A 17,069-nucleotide genomic window follows, 5' to 3' on the forward strand; every position below is an offset into this window, starting at 1 on the left:
TCTGTAGGCCATAGAGTTACGTGAGTGAAGCAGCTCGCGCTAAGATCCTTAGCCGGCCGGAGTGGCCGTGCGGTTCTAGGCGCTACAGTCTGGAGCCGAGCGACCGCTACGGTCGCTGGTTCGAATCCTGCCTCGGGCATGGATGTATGTGATGTCCTTAGGTTAGTTAAGTTCAGTTATTTCTAAGTTCTAGGCGACTGATGACCTCAGAAGTTAAGTCGCATAGTGCTCAGAGCTATTTGAACCATTTGTTATGATCCTTAAATTATAAAAAGGTTACTAGACAATTTGGGAATAAACTGCCACACAAGACATTCTTCTGCACTACACTTGTGAGAGAGTTCATTAATATTAGTAACCGAGTGAAGATGGTTCGATGAGCCCTTTGCCAGGTGAACTGCAGTGTAGTCGTGTAAATGTAGGTGATGAATGAGAACGTAAACAGATGTACGTGATGAAATAAAATGTCGGATGAGGTGAGGACTGATGACTACTATCGGAACAATTGTGAAGAGTAATTCATGCTATCTTTCAATCACGAAGAGAACGTTCTGAATATATGAGCAGTCGCCAGCAGACAGTGTGTACGCACCTGTCGCAGGGCGTCTGCCCTCTCTGCGCCGAGGCGGCGCTCTCCCCGCACCTCGGCCCTCCAGGCGTCGCCCTCCAGCAGTTGGGAGCGGGCCAGCTCCTCCACTTCCAGCGTCAGGCGCTCGCACGACGACACCAGCTCCGTGTAGCGCTCCTCCAGCGCGCTGCAACATTACCACCCGCTCCATTTACCTAGGTGTCATAACGCTTTACTTTGGCTGCTTCTGTTCGAATAATTATAGCTGCGGGTTCACACTCATCGTACTGGTCCTCGCTGTAAGAATTTACAACTATACTAATTCTTGACATGTATAAACTAGGCACCAATTATTTCCAGAAGATCGAAAACACTAATAGTAGCTTGTAAGATGCCTGCGTATGTGTGATAACAGGACTTCTACCATGAGCATGGAGATATGCTGCAATAAATGAACGCGTTTGCCATTAATTAGACAAAAAGTCCTTCAGCGAGTCTGATGGCATGGTTGGTTCGTGTCCCGGTTGCTGTATTTGTTTTTCTTATTGTTGCTACTGCTCACGATTACGCGTTCACTTTAGTAAGATCGTCATATCAAATCTGTGGGAAACAGATCTATGGAACAGACTTTTATGTACAAAATGTATAGAATATTTGTGGTGACACATACGTTGATCACATATCTTATGGATAAAGACCGTATCTAGTAACAGACACCGTAATCTACAGAGACTACCGTACCGTATTTTATTCCAAAGCATGGCAATGGGGTAAGCAAAACACTGTCTCTCTCCCCGTGCGCATTTCATACGATTTGTATGCGAGCACTGCTGGATGTAGGCAGTAGGACATCCGGGAGTTTGGGTCGTTCCTCAAGGAGTGCTGGGATGGCCGAGGCAGTTAAGGCGCTGCTCGCGTAAAACTGAAAATCCGGGTTCGAGTTCTGGTCTGGCACGTCTTCATTGTTTGTAACACATCGTGTAGCTGTTGTACAATTGTATTCGCAGTTTACGAATGATTTTCATAATTTAGTACGGCTGCCAATCGTCAATAATTTCTTTTCCCTGTGACTTGCATGCTTGTCGGAGGAACACTGCACAAAGCTACACAGACACTGTAAAACACAACACTGCCCTACTCTGTTATAGTCTGTTCGCTTTTTTTTCGGTCATCAGTCTACTGACTGGTTTGATGCGCCCCTCCCCCCCCCCCCCCCCCCCCCCACGAATTCCTTTCCTGTGCTAACCTCTTCATCTCAGAGTAGCACTTGCAACCTACGTCCTCAATTATTTGCTTGACGTATTCCAATCTCTGTCTTCCTATACAGTTTTTGCCCTCTACAGCTCCCTCTAGTACCATGGAAGTCACTCCCTCATGTCTTAGCAGATGTCCTATCATCCTGTCCCTCCTCCTTATCAGTGTTTTCCACATATTCCTTTCCTCTCTGATTCTGCGTAGAACCTCCTCATTCCTTACCTTATCAGTCCGCCTAGTTTTCAACATTTTCGCTATTGGCTTAGAAACCGAAGCAGTGCAAATGAGGTTATTTCCCTCTTACCTGTATTAACTAAATCTAGAATTTAACGGGTAATTATAACAATATTTCCTTGACCCACTGAGATCAGAACACAACTGCAATCTTTTCCTAATATTTCAGTTACAGAGCCCCTCGCCATCACACGCACCACAATACCAATGTACCGGTAGTATGTCAGTTCACTAAACACAGAATTCAGACGGCAGTAGTCTTCTAGAGCACTAGCCCAGCCTACTATTTCCCATTCCCCACCTGAAATATAACCCTATGAAAAACAATATTTATTGCTAATGGATTGTAGCTGTAGAATGCAATCAATTCAATTAACTGTTCCTGCATTTACGTGACGAAGCCAGTGGCAACAAGTTTGTACAATATGGTGGACTGGTAGTATGTAGCTGAATCAAATAGAAGTAATAAATGAAATGGTTTGGTGTAGCCGAAATAATTCAGAGAAAAATACTGCAAATATGCGTCACTTCGTTTACGAAAGAATGCAACTGATCTATATGTGAACTTTCTCCTCAAAGTAGCAGATACAAATTAGATTTTCGCAAGACATAAACGGAAACTTCGTCTCTCAACAGACAGCTTCAAACAGAGCCATAACCCATTCATTAATTTCTTTTTTTATATAATTGTCTAGATCCACGTATTGTGTACACCATTAAAATGCGATGACTAGTTTTAATTGACAAAGCAACCATATTCAAATCTGAGAACAAGCAAGGAACACAAAACAGTCTTAAGGTAAACAGCGCGAGCTAACCATCGAGCTTATAGAAGCTAACAAAATGCCATTCATGGTAAAATGTATCTAAGCGTATACCATATTGATAACCATGCATCGTTTATATAGCTGGGAACTATTTTAAGGCAACGGACGTGACTGTCAGGTAAGCATGGATTGCAAGTAAAATAACAAAATTACACCAAAGAGGTTATGTGTAACACATGCCATGTCCGTTTGATAACACTTCCAAAAAACAGTTGAATAAGTCAACAAGATGAAGCCAGCTATTTCAAAGCTGTAGAAAAAAGGGTAACAAAATAATTATCTACAGAGTGAAAGGCATTACGGAGATGCCAGCTACATAGATGATTCGGGGTCATCAGTACGCAATAAGCTGAGATACATTTCACCATTTCTGGCATGTTGATGCTTTTATTTCCTCACTTTCAGACTTTTATAAGCTCGGCGTTTACCTCACGACAATTTTCTGTTCTTTGCGTTTCCTGAGATCTGAAGAGGGGTGCTTTGTCAAACTTGTCAACTGTAACTGGTCATCACATTTTAATTTAAAATTTTTAAAAAAGATAAATTTTAAGAAACTGATGGCTTTCCCCTTCCTGACATTGTCAGATTCAGCTAACTCCTTGATACTTCAGGAGTGGGTGATAATTTTCAATCTATAGTGCAATAGCCTCAAAAGATAATATTCGATTATATACTCAGCTTCTACACTCCTGGAAATGGAAAAAAGAACACATTGACACCGATGTGTCAGACCCACCATACTTGCTCCGGACACTGCGAGAGGGCTGTACAAGCAATGATCACACGCACGGCACAGCGGACGCACCAGGAACCGCGGTGTTGGCCGTCAAATGGCGCTAGCTGCGCAGCATTTGTGCACCGCCGCCGTCAGTGTCACCCAGTTTGCCGTGGCATACGGAGCTCCATCGCAGTCTTTAACACTGGTAGCATGCCGCGACAGCATGACCGTGAACCGTATGTGCAGTTGACGGACTTTGAGCGAGGGCGTATAGTGGGCATGCGGGAGGCCGGGTGGACGTACCGCCGAATTGCTCAACACGTGGGGCGTGAGGTCTCCACAGTACATCGATGTTGTCGCCAGTGGTCGGCGGAAGGTGTACGTGCCCGTCGGCCTGGGACCGGACCGCAGCGACGCACGGATGCACGCCAAGACCGTAGGATCCTACGCAGTGCCGTAGGGGACCGCACCGCCGCTTCCCAGCACATTAGGGACGCTGTTGCTCCTGGGGTATCGGCGAGGACCATTCGCAACCGTCTGCATGAAGCTGGGCTACGGTCCCGCACACCGTTAGGCCGTCTTCCGCTCACGCCCCAACATCGTGCAGCCCGCCTCCAGTGGTGTCGCGACAGGCGTGAATTGAGGGACGAATGGAGACGTGTCCTCTTCAGCGATGAGAGTCGCTTCTGCCTTGGTGCCAATTATGGTCGTATGCGTGTTTGGCGCCGTGCAGGTGAGCGCCACAATCAGGACTGCATACGACCGAGGCACACAGGGCCAACACCCGGCATCATGGTGTGGGTTGCGATCTCCTACACTGGCCGTACACCTCTGGTGATCGTCGAGGGGACACTGAATAGTGCACGGTACATCCAAACCGTCATCGAACCCATCGTTCTACCATTCCTAGACCGTCAAGGGAACTTGCTGTTCCAACAGGACCATGCACGTCCGCATGTATCCCGTGCCACCCAACGTGCTCTAGAAGGTGTAAGTCAACTACCCTGGCCAGCAAGATCTCCGGATCTGTCCCCCATTGAGCATTTTTGGGACTGGATGAAGCGTCGTCTCACGCGGTCTGCACGTCCAGCACGAACGCTGGTCCAACTGAGGCGCCAGGTGGAAATGGCATGGCAAGCCGTTCCACAGGACTACATCCAGCATCTCTACGATCGTCTCCATGGGAGAATAGCAGCCTGCATTGCTGCGAAAGGTGGATATACACTGTGCTAGTGCCAACATTGTGCATGCTCTGTTGCCTGTGTCTATGTGCCTGTGGTTCTGTCAGTGTGATCATGTGATGTATCTGAACCCTGGAATGTGTCCATAAAGTTTCCCCTTCCTGGGACAATGAATTCACGGTGTTCTTATTTCAATTTCCAGGAGTGTATTTCACAAGAAGTGAGCAGCTTGTGTGCTTCCACTTCGCCGTTTGAAAGAATATCAACGCCAATATGAATGGGAAATGATTGCAAGTAACTGTGCTGGTATTTAGATGGTACTTCTGAAATAATCTACACACTCGCCTATTATGCTCCACGGAAAGTAGCTGAAAGTATGTCACACTTTCTCGACCATTACAGTCTCTGGACTGGCTCGCAGCGACACCAGAAAAAGCCAGCTGCCTCTCAAATTCAACAGAAGCTAACTTGACAAGAATCGGTACATGGACGCCGTTCCAGAAACCACGAACAATTTAAATTGGCTGATGGCCTAAGCCGTCCTCAAAAGATACGAAATGCAAGAGTGGAGATACAATCAGATTGTTCAAAGAGCTTATTTCGATTAATCGAAAGCATTGCCAGACAATTCGCGATTAAAAATGAGCACGTGCAATGTGAGCAAAAAATGAGACCGCAATTGAGCAGTCCACTTCTAAGCTGACCTCGGGGAAGGTCTCCTTGATTCTGGAGAAACATAGCAACACGCTAGGATATACGGTTCCTAGGATGAAGAAGATGAAGGCACTAAAATCTACGTCTTTAGCATTTGTAGACTAAGAGGAAGCTTTTGGCAAGGTTGACTGTACTTTACTCTTCGACATTCTAAAGGTGGCAGACATAAAACGCAGGGATCGTAATGTTACTCACAACGTGTTCGGAAACCAGGGGGCTGGAAAGGACATGAAAGGGACGCAGTAGGTGAGAAGAGGGTGGGACACGGTTCTAGTCTATCCCCAAAACCATTCAGTTTTTACATTGAGCAAGCACATATTTGGAAAGGGAATTACATTTCAGGGTAAACAAATAAAGGATCTCCGGTTTATCGATGACACTGTAATTCTCTCAAAAACGGCACAGGATTTGGAAGAACATCTCAATGGAATGTATAGTATCTTGAAAAGAAGTTATAAGGTGAACTACAACAAAAGTTAAACAACGATAATGGAATGATCTCTAATTAAACCTGGGGATGAAGTCTGACTTAAATGCTTCCTTCACTCCACTCCAATAATGAAGTCCTTTTTTAAGGTCTTCGAAGCGTATCCTTACACGTGGCTGAAAAATGGACACTAAATGGTACAGTCAGGAAGACAGTAGAAGCTTTTTCAAAATGATACTATAGATGAATCTTGAAGATTAGGTAGTTACATGAAATTGGTAATGAGGCGAGAGCTGAATTGCAGAAGAAAGAAATGTTTGACACAACACGAAGGAAAGAAGGGATCGGTTGGTATAACACATCCTGATGCATGAAGCAGTCCTCGATTTGGTGATGGAGGGAAGTGTGGTGGGGTAAAAGTTTGAGAGAGAGAGAGCCAGTCTTGGACGCCATAAGCAGGTTCAAATCTCTGTAGGTTGCAATAGATATACAGAGATGAAAAGATTTGGACAGAACACACTAGAACGGAGACTTGCATCAAATCAGCTCTAGAACTGAAGACTACAGCAGTAAAGGGTGTACATAGCATCTGACGAACTCCTTGGACGCATAAATGCAAGTTCTTTGAACCATCTGAAGGCAGTCATCACCCAGTCGAATTCTCAACAAACCCAACCGTGGAACTTTTCTCCGAAGTATTCCATAATTATAGTTACGCCAGCTTTAACGTGTACCGGTAGTACAGCCTTAATCATATCGACGCAACCCCATCATTTCCCAAAATCCTCACAACAATAAGTCGTAACAGGAGCTGTTACAGAAATAACCATTCGTCCCACCTACCTGCATCAACGTCCTCATCGCCCATGAATCTTTGAAATACCCAGAGAATGCAGACGATCTACCACTCATTCCTACGCACTCATGACTGAGACACGCTGACACGCCTCTATGATTTTCAGAAACCGAAGACAACTCAGCACATAAGATGCCAGAACTTGATGCGCATGCACTCTTGTTTAAAAACCACTACCATTAAAGTAAGTAGTGTAAACCTTTCCATTACCTTGCAGGAGTAAATAGTGCTTCACATAAACTACTCCTTTAAACAAATTAAACCTAAAATCTTTTCTTCTCTTACCACCTCCGCTAATTCTCTCACACTCAATTTCCAATAGTTTCACTGCCCACCAAAGATGGCTGCAAGGTACGCGACACTGCCACAAATCTAATAGTGCCTCCATAATGAATGACATTTCTCTTTGTCAGAAACTTCAGCGAACCTGTAGCACTACCTTAGAGTTCAGATGATCCTCCAATTGCCACCAATGCTGAAATGCAGAATAAAAACTCATCATCCTAGACAGCCCAACACTCGTTATATGGACCTTGTCGAAAGAGGACAAGTGATTTTTTTTAGAGATTCTGGGTACCTTCATACCATATGGAGGTGAAACTTTTGTAAGAGGAATAAATGACAAACGATCGAGGGCCAGGGAATCCTACCTTCTGAAATGATAGTATGATGGTATTATGCATGCAAAAAAAATGGAAATGATCGTATGGCATAGTTGGCCGGGAGGCCCCATTCGGTGGGAGTTCGGCCGCCGTATTGCAAGTCCTTTTTAGTTGACGCCACTTCGGCGACTCGCGAGTCAATGATGATGATGAAGGACTCACAACACCCGGTCCCCTGCCGGGAATCGTAACCGAACCCCCTGCGTAGTAGGCGGTAACGCTACCCCTACGTTACGGAGGCGGACATCATGCAAGCAAATTAGGCGGAACGCAATTCAGGTCTTTCGGATACATCTGGGCAGGATAATAGATGACTTGTCCTCTAGTTGTTTTATTTATGTCAGTTTCCTTGCATTTGTGTATGCCGCCTAATCTATGGAATAGCGTTAATTGCAGCCGCGTGCGTTGCATCGCCAGAGCCTAGCACGGCCGCCCCTCACCTGTGCAGGTCCCTGGCGGTGGCCACGGCGCCGCTGAGCCTGGCCAGCTGCTCGTCGTACTCGCCCTCCGAGCGCAGCCGCTGCGCGCGCTCCGCCTCCAGCTGCTCGCCCAGGGCGCCCAGCGCCGCCTTCGCCGCCTCCACGTCTGCGGGGGCGGCAACCGGCGGGGCGGCGCTGGCGGTGGCCGCGGCCGACGTAGCGGCGGCCAGCACCGCGTCACGGCGCCACTGCTCCGCCTCCCGTCGCAGCGAGTCCTACGAGCAGAGGCGAAGTACGTTCGTTTCAGAATGGGTTAGAAACTGTAAACGAATCAGACACTAGCGCTAAGGTAGGCTGTCCTTAACCAGAAGTTGGTTTGACATTTCTGAGAGTCATGGAAAAGACCAACGGCCTTGCGGCAGTGGTAACACAGATTCCCGCCAGGTCGCCGGAGTTAAGAGCAGTCGGGCCTGGCTAGCACAGGGGGAGCTCCGAGTCTGCCGCGTTCTGTTGTCAAGCGGGGTGACTCAGCCCTTGTGGGCCCAACTGAGGAGCTCCTTGACTGAAGGTAGCGGCTCTGGTATCATGAACTAAGAGTGGCTGGGGGTCGATATGCTCCATATTCTGTGATGGCTCGCAGCTGGGGATGACACGGCGATCTGTCAGGTGCCGTTGAGCCTTCCGAGGCCTTTTCGAACGGACTTCAGTTTTAGGAATGGCAAGATTGCAGTCAACGTTACTCATGCCTGATAACCGGTTTCAGCAAATAGGAATGTGCTCTTTTGATATTACACAGAAAAAATCTTGTAATGCGTTTAGTTCCGCTGTGAAAAACCTGATTACATGTTTAACAAACTGGTGTGGGATGTGTTGCATACCATCCACTATTATGCCAACATGGCATCAGTGTTACAGTCATAATGGAACAAGATGGAGAACAACAAGCTTTTAAGAAGTCAAAAGGTGGAAGTCTTAGCTGTTAAAAAGGTGTCATAAAGAATAAGTAGCTGTGAATGCGATCTCGTAGCGAAATTCTTTTCTACGTCTAGGTCTACACGACTCTTCAGCATTTCACACTTAAGACAATACCGCTGGAATCAAGGGAAACCTTGGCTGGCACAGAATAGATACGGTAACGAAACCCACTGCATTATCGTACAAATTTGAAAGTGAGCACTAAACTTATGAAGGATCTTTATAACACACCTTAAAAATTAATTCTGTACTTCTGTCTATCTGTTTTGATAGATTATGTGCGAGGTGCAGCATGCCGTCATGAGAACTGAAATCTATTAGCTTAGCACAATGTAAAAGACAATGCATATAAAACTGTGTACTGGTGACATATGGCTAGAAATTGATGAAGTCTCTATTCTCATTAACCAGAGAACAGAGGTTTCTTGTTGTTATTTTTTTATCACGAAATCATCTGTAGCACTAGACTTGCAGGGTATCAACGAGATAACGACCTTTAAGTCTCATATGTATGAATAACTTCCAGTACGTGCCACGGTTACAAGCTCGAGAGTATTTAATGGGACGTGACAGTCACCGTTGCAGAGGTAATGGTCCTGAGCTCAACTTTCATAGAATTCAAATCAATCTTTCGATGTTAAATGTTTTTCTTTTATTTCATAATTAGTCTATATAATTATCATATACGTCAGTCCTGCTAAGCTTCAAATTTCCGTTCGAATGCCAGACTAACCCCTTGTCTGTGAGTCGGTCATTGTATATAATCGCATCTCAGTCGTGCTCGGTTGCATATACAGGGTGTTTCAAAAATGACCGGTATATTTGAAACGGCAATAAAAACTAAACGAGCAGCGATAGAAATACACCGTTTGTTGCAATATGCTTGGGACAACAGTACATTTTCAGGCGGACAAACTTTCGAAATTACAGTAGTTACAATTTTCAACATCAGATGACGCTGCAAGTGATGTGAAAGATATAGAAGACAACGCAGTCTGTGGGTGCGCCATTCTGTACGTCGTCTTTCTGCTGTAAGCGTGTGCTGTTCGCAACGTGCAAGTGTGCTGTGGACAACATGGTTTATTCCTTAGAACAGAGGATTTTCCTGGTGTTGGAATTCCACCGCCTAGAACACAGTGTTGTTGCAACAAGACGATGTTTTCAACGGAGGTTTAAGGTAACCAAAGGACCGAAAAGCGATACAATAAAGGATCTGTTTGAAAAATTTCAACGGACTGGGAACGTGACGGATGAACGTGCTGGAAAGGTAGGGCGACCGCGTACGGCAACCACAGAGGGCAACGCGCAGCTAGTGCAGCAGGTGATCCAACAGCGCCCTTGGGTTTTCGTTCGCCGTGTTGCAGCTGCGGTCCAAATGACGCCAACGTCCACGTATCGTCTCATGCGCCAGAGTTTACACCTCTATCCATATAAAATTCAAACGCGGCAACTCCTCAGCGCCGCTACCATTGCTGCACGAGAGACATTCGCTAACGATATAGTGCACAGGATTGATGACGTCGATATGCATGTGGGCAGCATTTGTTTTACTGACGAAGCTTATTTTTACCTGGACGGCTTCGTCAATAAACAGAACTGGCGCATATGGGGAACCTAAAAGCCCCATTTGCAGTCCCACCGTCCCTGCATCCTCAAAAAGTACTGGTCTGGGCGGCCATTTCTTCCAAAGGAATCATTGGCCCATTTTTCAGATCCGAAACGATTACAGCATCACGCTATCTGGACATTCATCGTGAATTTGTGGCGGTACAAACTGCCTTAGACGACACTGCGAACACCTCGTGGTTTACGCACGATGGTGCCCGGCCACATCGCACGGCCGACGTCTTTAATTTCCTGAATGAATATTTCGATGATCATGTGGTTGCTTTGGGCTACCCGAAACATACAGGAGGCCGCGTGGATTGGCCTCCCTATTCGCCAGCATGAACCCCTGTGACTTCTTTCTGTGGGGACACTTGAAAAACCAGGTGTACCGCCAGAATCCAGAAACAATTGAACAGCTGAAGCAGTACATCTCATCTGCATGTGAAGCCATTCCGCCTGACACGTTGTCAAAGGTTTCGGGTAATTTCATTCCGAGACTACGTCATATTATTGCTACACATGGTGGATATGTGGAAAATATCATACTATAGAGTTTCCCTACAATTGTTGACAATTGTAACTACTGTAATTTCGAAAGTTTGTCTGCCTGAAAATGTACTGTTGTCCCAAGCATATTGCAACAAACGGTGTATTTCTATCGCTGCTCGTTTAGTTTGTATTGCCGTTTCAAATATACCGGTCATTTTTGAAGCACCCTGTATATTGCAGCAACGCACTCAAACGGAAACTTTCTGGGCGCCCCTATAGTAAATGAAACGTAAATAACCATCTATGCAAGAAACGCATCGTCAAAAGATATAAAACTGCATAATAGTAGCCAACAATGTAGCGTCACCATCTACATGGAGGTTATGTTTCACACCTTGTCAAAGTGCCTATCATGACTGAAAGATTTTTACGTTTTATGTACTAGTTTATTAAGGTAGCAGATCTGATGATGATCATTTAGGTAGAAACTGACTGTATATCGAAAGATATAGATATTTGTGACCAAAAACTATTTTAAATTCTACAGATTTCGATAAAAGGACGCATGTTCAAAATGTAAGTGTGCAAGTTTTTCAATCATTTAGGAAAAAAAAAATACAGAGTATTGTTGGTACACTTGTTTACTGTCTTTCCACGTAATCTGTATTCCACTCTTGTCATGGGCCGTGGCACCATTTCTTTCCTCTACTTCAGAATCAGTTTTTGCAAATGCTCGTCGGTTAAGTTCCTCTCATGGGTGCACTCATGGAGATGAGAAGATGATAACCTGAAGGCGTCATGTCAGGGGAATACGCGGTGGAAAACATCGCAACGAAATGAGTTCTAGAGCAACTTGGTGGCTATGGTTGCGTGAGGAGGGACGCCTCTTGCAACAAGTGCACTCTTCTTCCCAACATTCCCCTCCTTCGGTTCTGAAGGTTCGTTTTGAGGTGTTATGGGTTTTCGCAAAAAAGTTGTGCATTGATGGTCCCCGCCCCCCTTGGCAGAATTGTTCCTTTTCGTTACCGAAGCACTGACGCTACGATTTTTATTGGCAGTGATTTTGAACTTTTTGCCAGATGGGGAGTTGGTGTAACACCACTTGACGACTGTCTTTTTCTTCTCAGGCGTGTAATGAGCCACCCAAGATTCACCTCCAGTAACAACAGGGCTCAGAAAATCCACCCTTCCAATTCAAATCGCTTATGAAGCTTACGGGTGTTATTGACTCCATTTTTCTAGTGCTGCTCTCGCAGCTGTTTTGGACCAATCTCTCGCACAGTTTACGGTATTCCAACGTTTCTGTAAGTGTCTCGTATAAGTGAGTTCCGGAGAGCTATGAAATATCGCTGAAATTTCATCCAGTTGCATTGAGTTTCCTCGATTTTTGCGCCAACTAATCAGTGAAAGTGGGAGGTCTTCCACTCCTGTGTTCCTCATGAACACTTTTTCTGTCTCCAAAAAGCTCCCTAAACTACTTAAACAGACTAGATCACCTACGCCGTGAACCGTTTGGATTCACGGTAAAATTTCGGCAGGTGTTACTCTTCTGCGAGCAGGAAGCAGATCACAGCAAATGGCTCGCACTTGGCGGGATTACTTACCTACATCTTTCACGCCACTGGACACTACAACGTGAGTTTACGTACTACCGTGTTCCTCCGATGCTCCCTCTTGTCAGGGGATTCCCCTGTAGAATCCAGTGTAGCCAATTCCCAAAAAGCCACAGCTCGTCATGGTCACAGTACACTCACGCACTTTCTGAACATGCCTCATATTTTAAAAATTAATATTTTGTGAGTCGTTTGCATTCGCACCGTCGAACGCATTCAACCGCCTTCACTACTGTACATTTAGACAACTAAAACAAAAAATCTGCACATAGTAGTAAATACACTTAATGCAGAAAATTTCTTCAAGTAAGTTATTGTCCATATCGATGTTTAGTATAATGATATTCGATTTTCATTCAACTTATTTTCGTAAATTTTTTGTAAATTCATTACACCTCGTATTCCTCGTATGATGAAGGTACTGAAAGAACGTAAAGTGACGTCAAATACACTGATTACGCGATTAACGTATACCATAACTGTGCTGTGCAGAATAATCGCTGCCCTCCACCGAGACCTTGTATCATATGGCATGGGCTGCGTGGCTCACCTTGAAGGCGGCGAGCACCTGGACGAGCTTCTTGTTCCACTGGTCGAGCGCGTCGCAGCGCTGGCGGAACTCCGCGACGGCGACGCCGCGCAGGCGGCGCTCCTCGTCGAGCGCGCTGCGCAGCTTGGCCAGCTCCGCCGCCAGCACGTCGGGCGCCGGCGCGTCCGTTCCGCGGCCCCCCGCAGTCCCGGCGCCGCCTCCGACGCCGCCGCCCACACCGGAGCTCATCAGCAGCGTCGCCGTAGCCGGCCGCTGCAGCGACGGCGGTCGCAGCAGGCACTCGTTCTGCAGATCATTTAAGTGTTACCAGTAACAGGTGGTCGAATAGAGATAATCGTATGACCTCAAATACTCTGTCCTCGTCGCGGAAATAACTCGTCTGCATCATTCACATAGTGTCGTTAAGGTGGAATTTAGAAACTAATATTTAACAATATCTCAGTACCCAGCATCGCCCGGATACGTATTTATTCCAACTCAACTACCTCACATCCTCGATCCCCCTCCCTCTGTTCTTCACCTTCGCCCTACTCTTTATCCATCTCTTTCTTTCTTTGTCCTTCTCCACCACCCCACATTATCTCCTCCATTCCCTCTGTCGATCTGCTACTCCTTCCTCCCACTATCCATCTCCACCTATTCTCCCGCTCTGCCCATTTTGTATTCCATTTCCCTACCTATTTCCTGAACCACAACTTCTCCACTAGCTTTTCTCAGTTTATATTCTGCCCCCCCCCCCCCCCTCACTCTCACTCTGCCTCTTCCTCTTTCCCTTCTCTGTCCATCCGCTCCTCTCGCCCTCTGTGAGTCCATCTTCTCCTCCTTGTCCATTTCCCTCTCCCCTTACTGCGTCCATCTCAGTCTCCCTAACATCCGTGCCGATATCCTACTTCCCCCTCTTGCAATCTCTTCTTCCCCCCCCCCCTGTCCTGTTTCTCTACGTTACCACCCCTACCAAAATAGGAGGCTGCTGTTTCTAACCAACACAGATTTTCTTTCCTGATAGTAATAAGTCTACCACATTCGGTAGAAATCGAACTGCGGTGGCACTAGTACACACATTTAATATATTTTACACATATCTGCACACACACTTCAACCGTATCTGAAGCGATTTTCGTCCTGTAGTTTCGATTTAACGCAGCTGAATAGCTATGACGTCACATCTGCTGAACAATTAATCTTACAATGACACAATGTTGCAGGTACTTTCAATGACATCCGTTTAAACTGTCTGTGAATAGAGTAGTATGGACGTAATAACTTCAAACGTCATTTATAATGCGGGAATTTTTCATACACGACGTAATATCTTCTGAACTAAGTGTCGTACAATGGTATAATTTCGTAGATATATGAGGTTCAAAGTGGTTCAAATGGCTCTGAGCACTATGGGACTCAACTGCTGTGGTCATTAGTCCCCTAGAACTTAGAACTACTTAAACCTAACCAACCTAAAGACATCACACACATCCATGCCCGAGGCAGGATTCGAACCTGCGACCGTAGCAGTCGCACGGTTCCGGACTGCGCGCCTACAACCGCGAGACCACCGCGGCCGGCATATATGAGGCACATGTGGATACTGTATTCTGGGAGTAGCAGAGAAATAGTAAATTTAAATGTCATGCATGAAGCCGTAGTTTTTCAGGTATTTCACTGCTTATGACGTCATATCTCATGAACTGTCTTACAATAATATAATTTTGCAGGTGTATTCAGTGGAATATGTGAATACTGTTTGAAAAATGTGTGGTCCACACAGGTAGAAGTAAGAAGTAACACATCAAAATATCATGCCGGATGTGGCAGATGTACTGCACGAACAGCGAAAATTTAGTAGGCCATAAACAATTTTCTTTCATGCTTCTGTGGGGCCTTGTCAGCGAGAAAAATCTTGAAGATTTGAAATTGAGTGTAAGGTTTTTTGCAGATCACAAAGACCTCTCATTCTAAAATTCTGGATGAATGAAGTCTGCGGATTCGCTGGTGGGGAGCTACACTACCGTTCCATCCTCACAATCTCCCCCTTCATTGGTAGGTGGTTCTTGCCTCCACAGTAATTCTCTGCAACCGGTAAGTATTGTGTGGATAATTTTTCGTTTAAATCTGTGGAACATACATACCTACAAGTGTACAAGCAGACATACATACACTTTTATAACATGTATTTATTTAGAAAATATCGTTTTCTAGCCTGGCCTCATTTTCCCGTTATCTTACCAACAAAACCATCACATAGAGACAGTAGCGTATGTTTTGAGCTCAGGAGATAATTTCACCAGCGACACGTGAAGACTTTGACCAAGATGTACTTTCAGCCGTTTCTGCATTGAAAGCTGTCTTCAACCATACAGATCATCACAACCGTTTCGTAATCATTCTAGGTGTAACAATGTTTGCAATGTAGTTAATGTGCTATTCCTGACTTCCTTGCCACGTAATGGAAGACGCTCGTAATTCAGTTACTGATACAGGATATGCCTTGGTTTGAAATCTGTTACTTTCTAGTAAAGCTCTCTTTTCTTGTGCAGGAGAATTTTTCATTTCCACTGGATTCCGTGGGGACGTTGAGTGCAATTACGAACATAAAAACGTCTGCTAGAACATGCAATGAGACACAGCAGATGTGTCAAGTTGATCGCTTATCAACTGTTTCAACCATAAGTTATTTTCACACTTGGCTTGAGTGTGTTTACCTGCGAACGTTGTACTTCGCGATATGTTGATAAGAAGAAGGTTGAAATCCCTAATTCATGTCAGCAACGACAATTTATTATATGTATTTTAGACTCTTGTTGGAGGCAGTCGACCATTTTTTTATTATAACTTACTGTAATGGAGGCGAATAGGTCACTTCAAAAAATTCGTACAGCCGGTGAAAAATGACTTTTTTATTCAAATTGCACACTTGAAGCTTTTCGGATTTGTTTCCATTTTCAAATGTCTAAAAAGTAAGATGAGTGCAAATTTTAGACAGAATATGAAAAAATATAACAAGCACTAACAAAGTTAAAAATGGAATAGCTCAGAACCAACGCAAGAGCATAGAGGGTCATAGGATATGAGCGTTATTAGATGTATATGTAACGTAAGCTGAGAGATTGCTAGGTGTTGCAGCATGGAGGGGAAAGAAGACAATGTTTCCCACGCCCGGGTTCCCAGGTTCGATTCCCGGCGGGGTCAGGGATTTTCTCTGCCTTGTGATGGCTGGGTGTTGCGTGATGTCCTTAGGTTAGTTAGGTTTAAGTAGTTCTAAGTTATAGGGGACTGATGACCTAAGATGTTAAGTCCCATAGTGCTCAGAGCCATTTGAACCATTTTGAACACAATGTTGGCCAACAAAGGCCAAGGATTACATGGTGGCGCCAGGGGTGCTAACTCTGGCATTTACAAAGGTTACAGACTATTTAGTAACAAAAAAACGAAATGTACAAATATCAACTGCAAATTTGATGCCTGATAAGGTGTTCATGACCAAACATAGAAATCATGGACAATTGCTAGGCGTCATTGAGATACGATGCAGGCGGTACACAGACATATCGTGCAGAGAAAAATGAGTGGCAATAATGGTGAAAAACCGACTGAGATTCATTACTAACTGATAACTATAATCATTTGAAGATTGTTGTTTTACAGGGTAAGCCAAAAACGACTTTTATGTGCGCAGGTGAAGGTACTAAACGAACGGGCCACATATTTTTAGTAACGGTAACTAAATTACGTTTACGTGGTGAACACGTCTGGTGTAGAACAACAGACCGGTTTAACTAAAAACTGCTTGTGAGAGGTGAAGGTAACATGGGGTCATAGCGTGCGGGAATAACATATGTATGATACTGCGGAAGGGGTATGTTGTGGAGGGTGGATGAGGGAAAAGGAGAAATTGAAGATGATGTTCAATGATTGTAGAAGAAAAGCAAGGTATAAAGGATAGAAAGGGTAGCGGTAAGACATGTGCTACAAAGTGA

At 45.1% G+C, this 17,069-nt stretch overlaps 1 protein-coding gene across 2 annotated transcripts in view; it reads right to left on the reverse strand.

Moving 5' to 3' along the window:
- Window positions 1-17,069, reverse strand: part of LOC126281690 (TNF receptor-associated factor 3) — a 280,376-nt gene that overhangs the window by 67,584 nt on the left and 195,723 nt on the right. For both annotated transcript variants that reach the window (XM_049980855.1, XM_049980856.1), the window contains exons 4-6: window positions 13,096-13,380; window positions 7,882-8,135; window positions 593-755 (exon numbers count right to left, since the gene is read on the reverse strand). In XM_049980855.1, coding sequence (XP_049836812.1) covers window positions 593-755; window positions 7,882-8,135; window positions 13,096-13,380 — 702 coding nt within the window. The remainder of the gene's footprint in view (window positions 1-592; window positions 756-7,881; window positions 8,136-13,095; window positions 13,381-17,069) is intronic.

This window comes from Schistocerca gregaria, chromosome 7 (assembly GCF_023897955.1).
Source record: "Schistocerca gregaria isolate iqSchGreg1 chromosome 7, iqSchGreg1.2, whole genome shotgun sequence".
Lineage (NCBI taxonomy): Eukaryota > Metazoa > Arthropoda > Insecta > Orthoptera > Acrididae > Schistocerca > Schistocerca gregaria.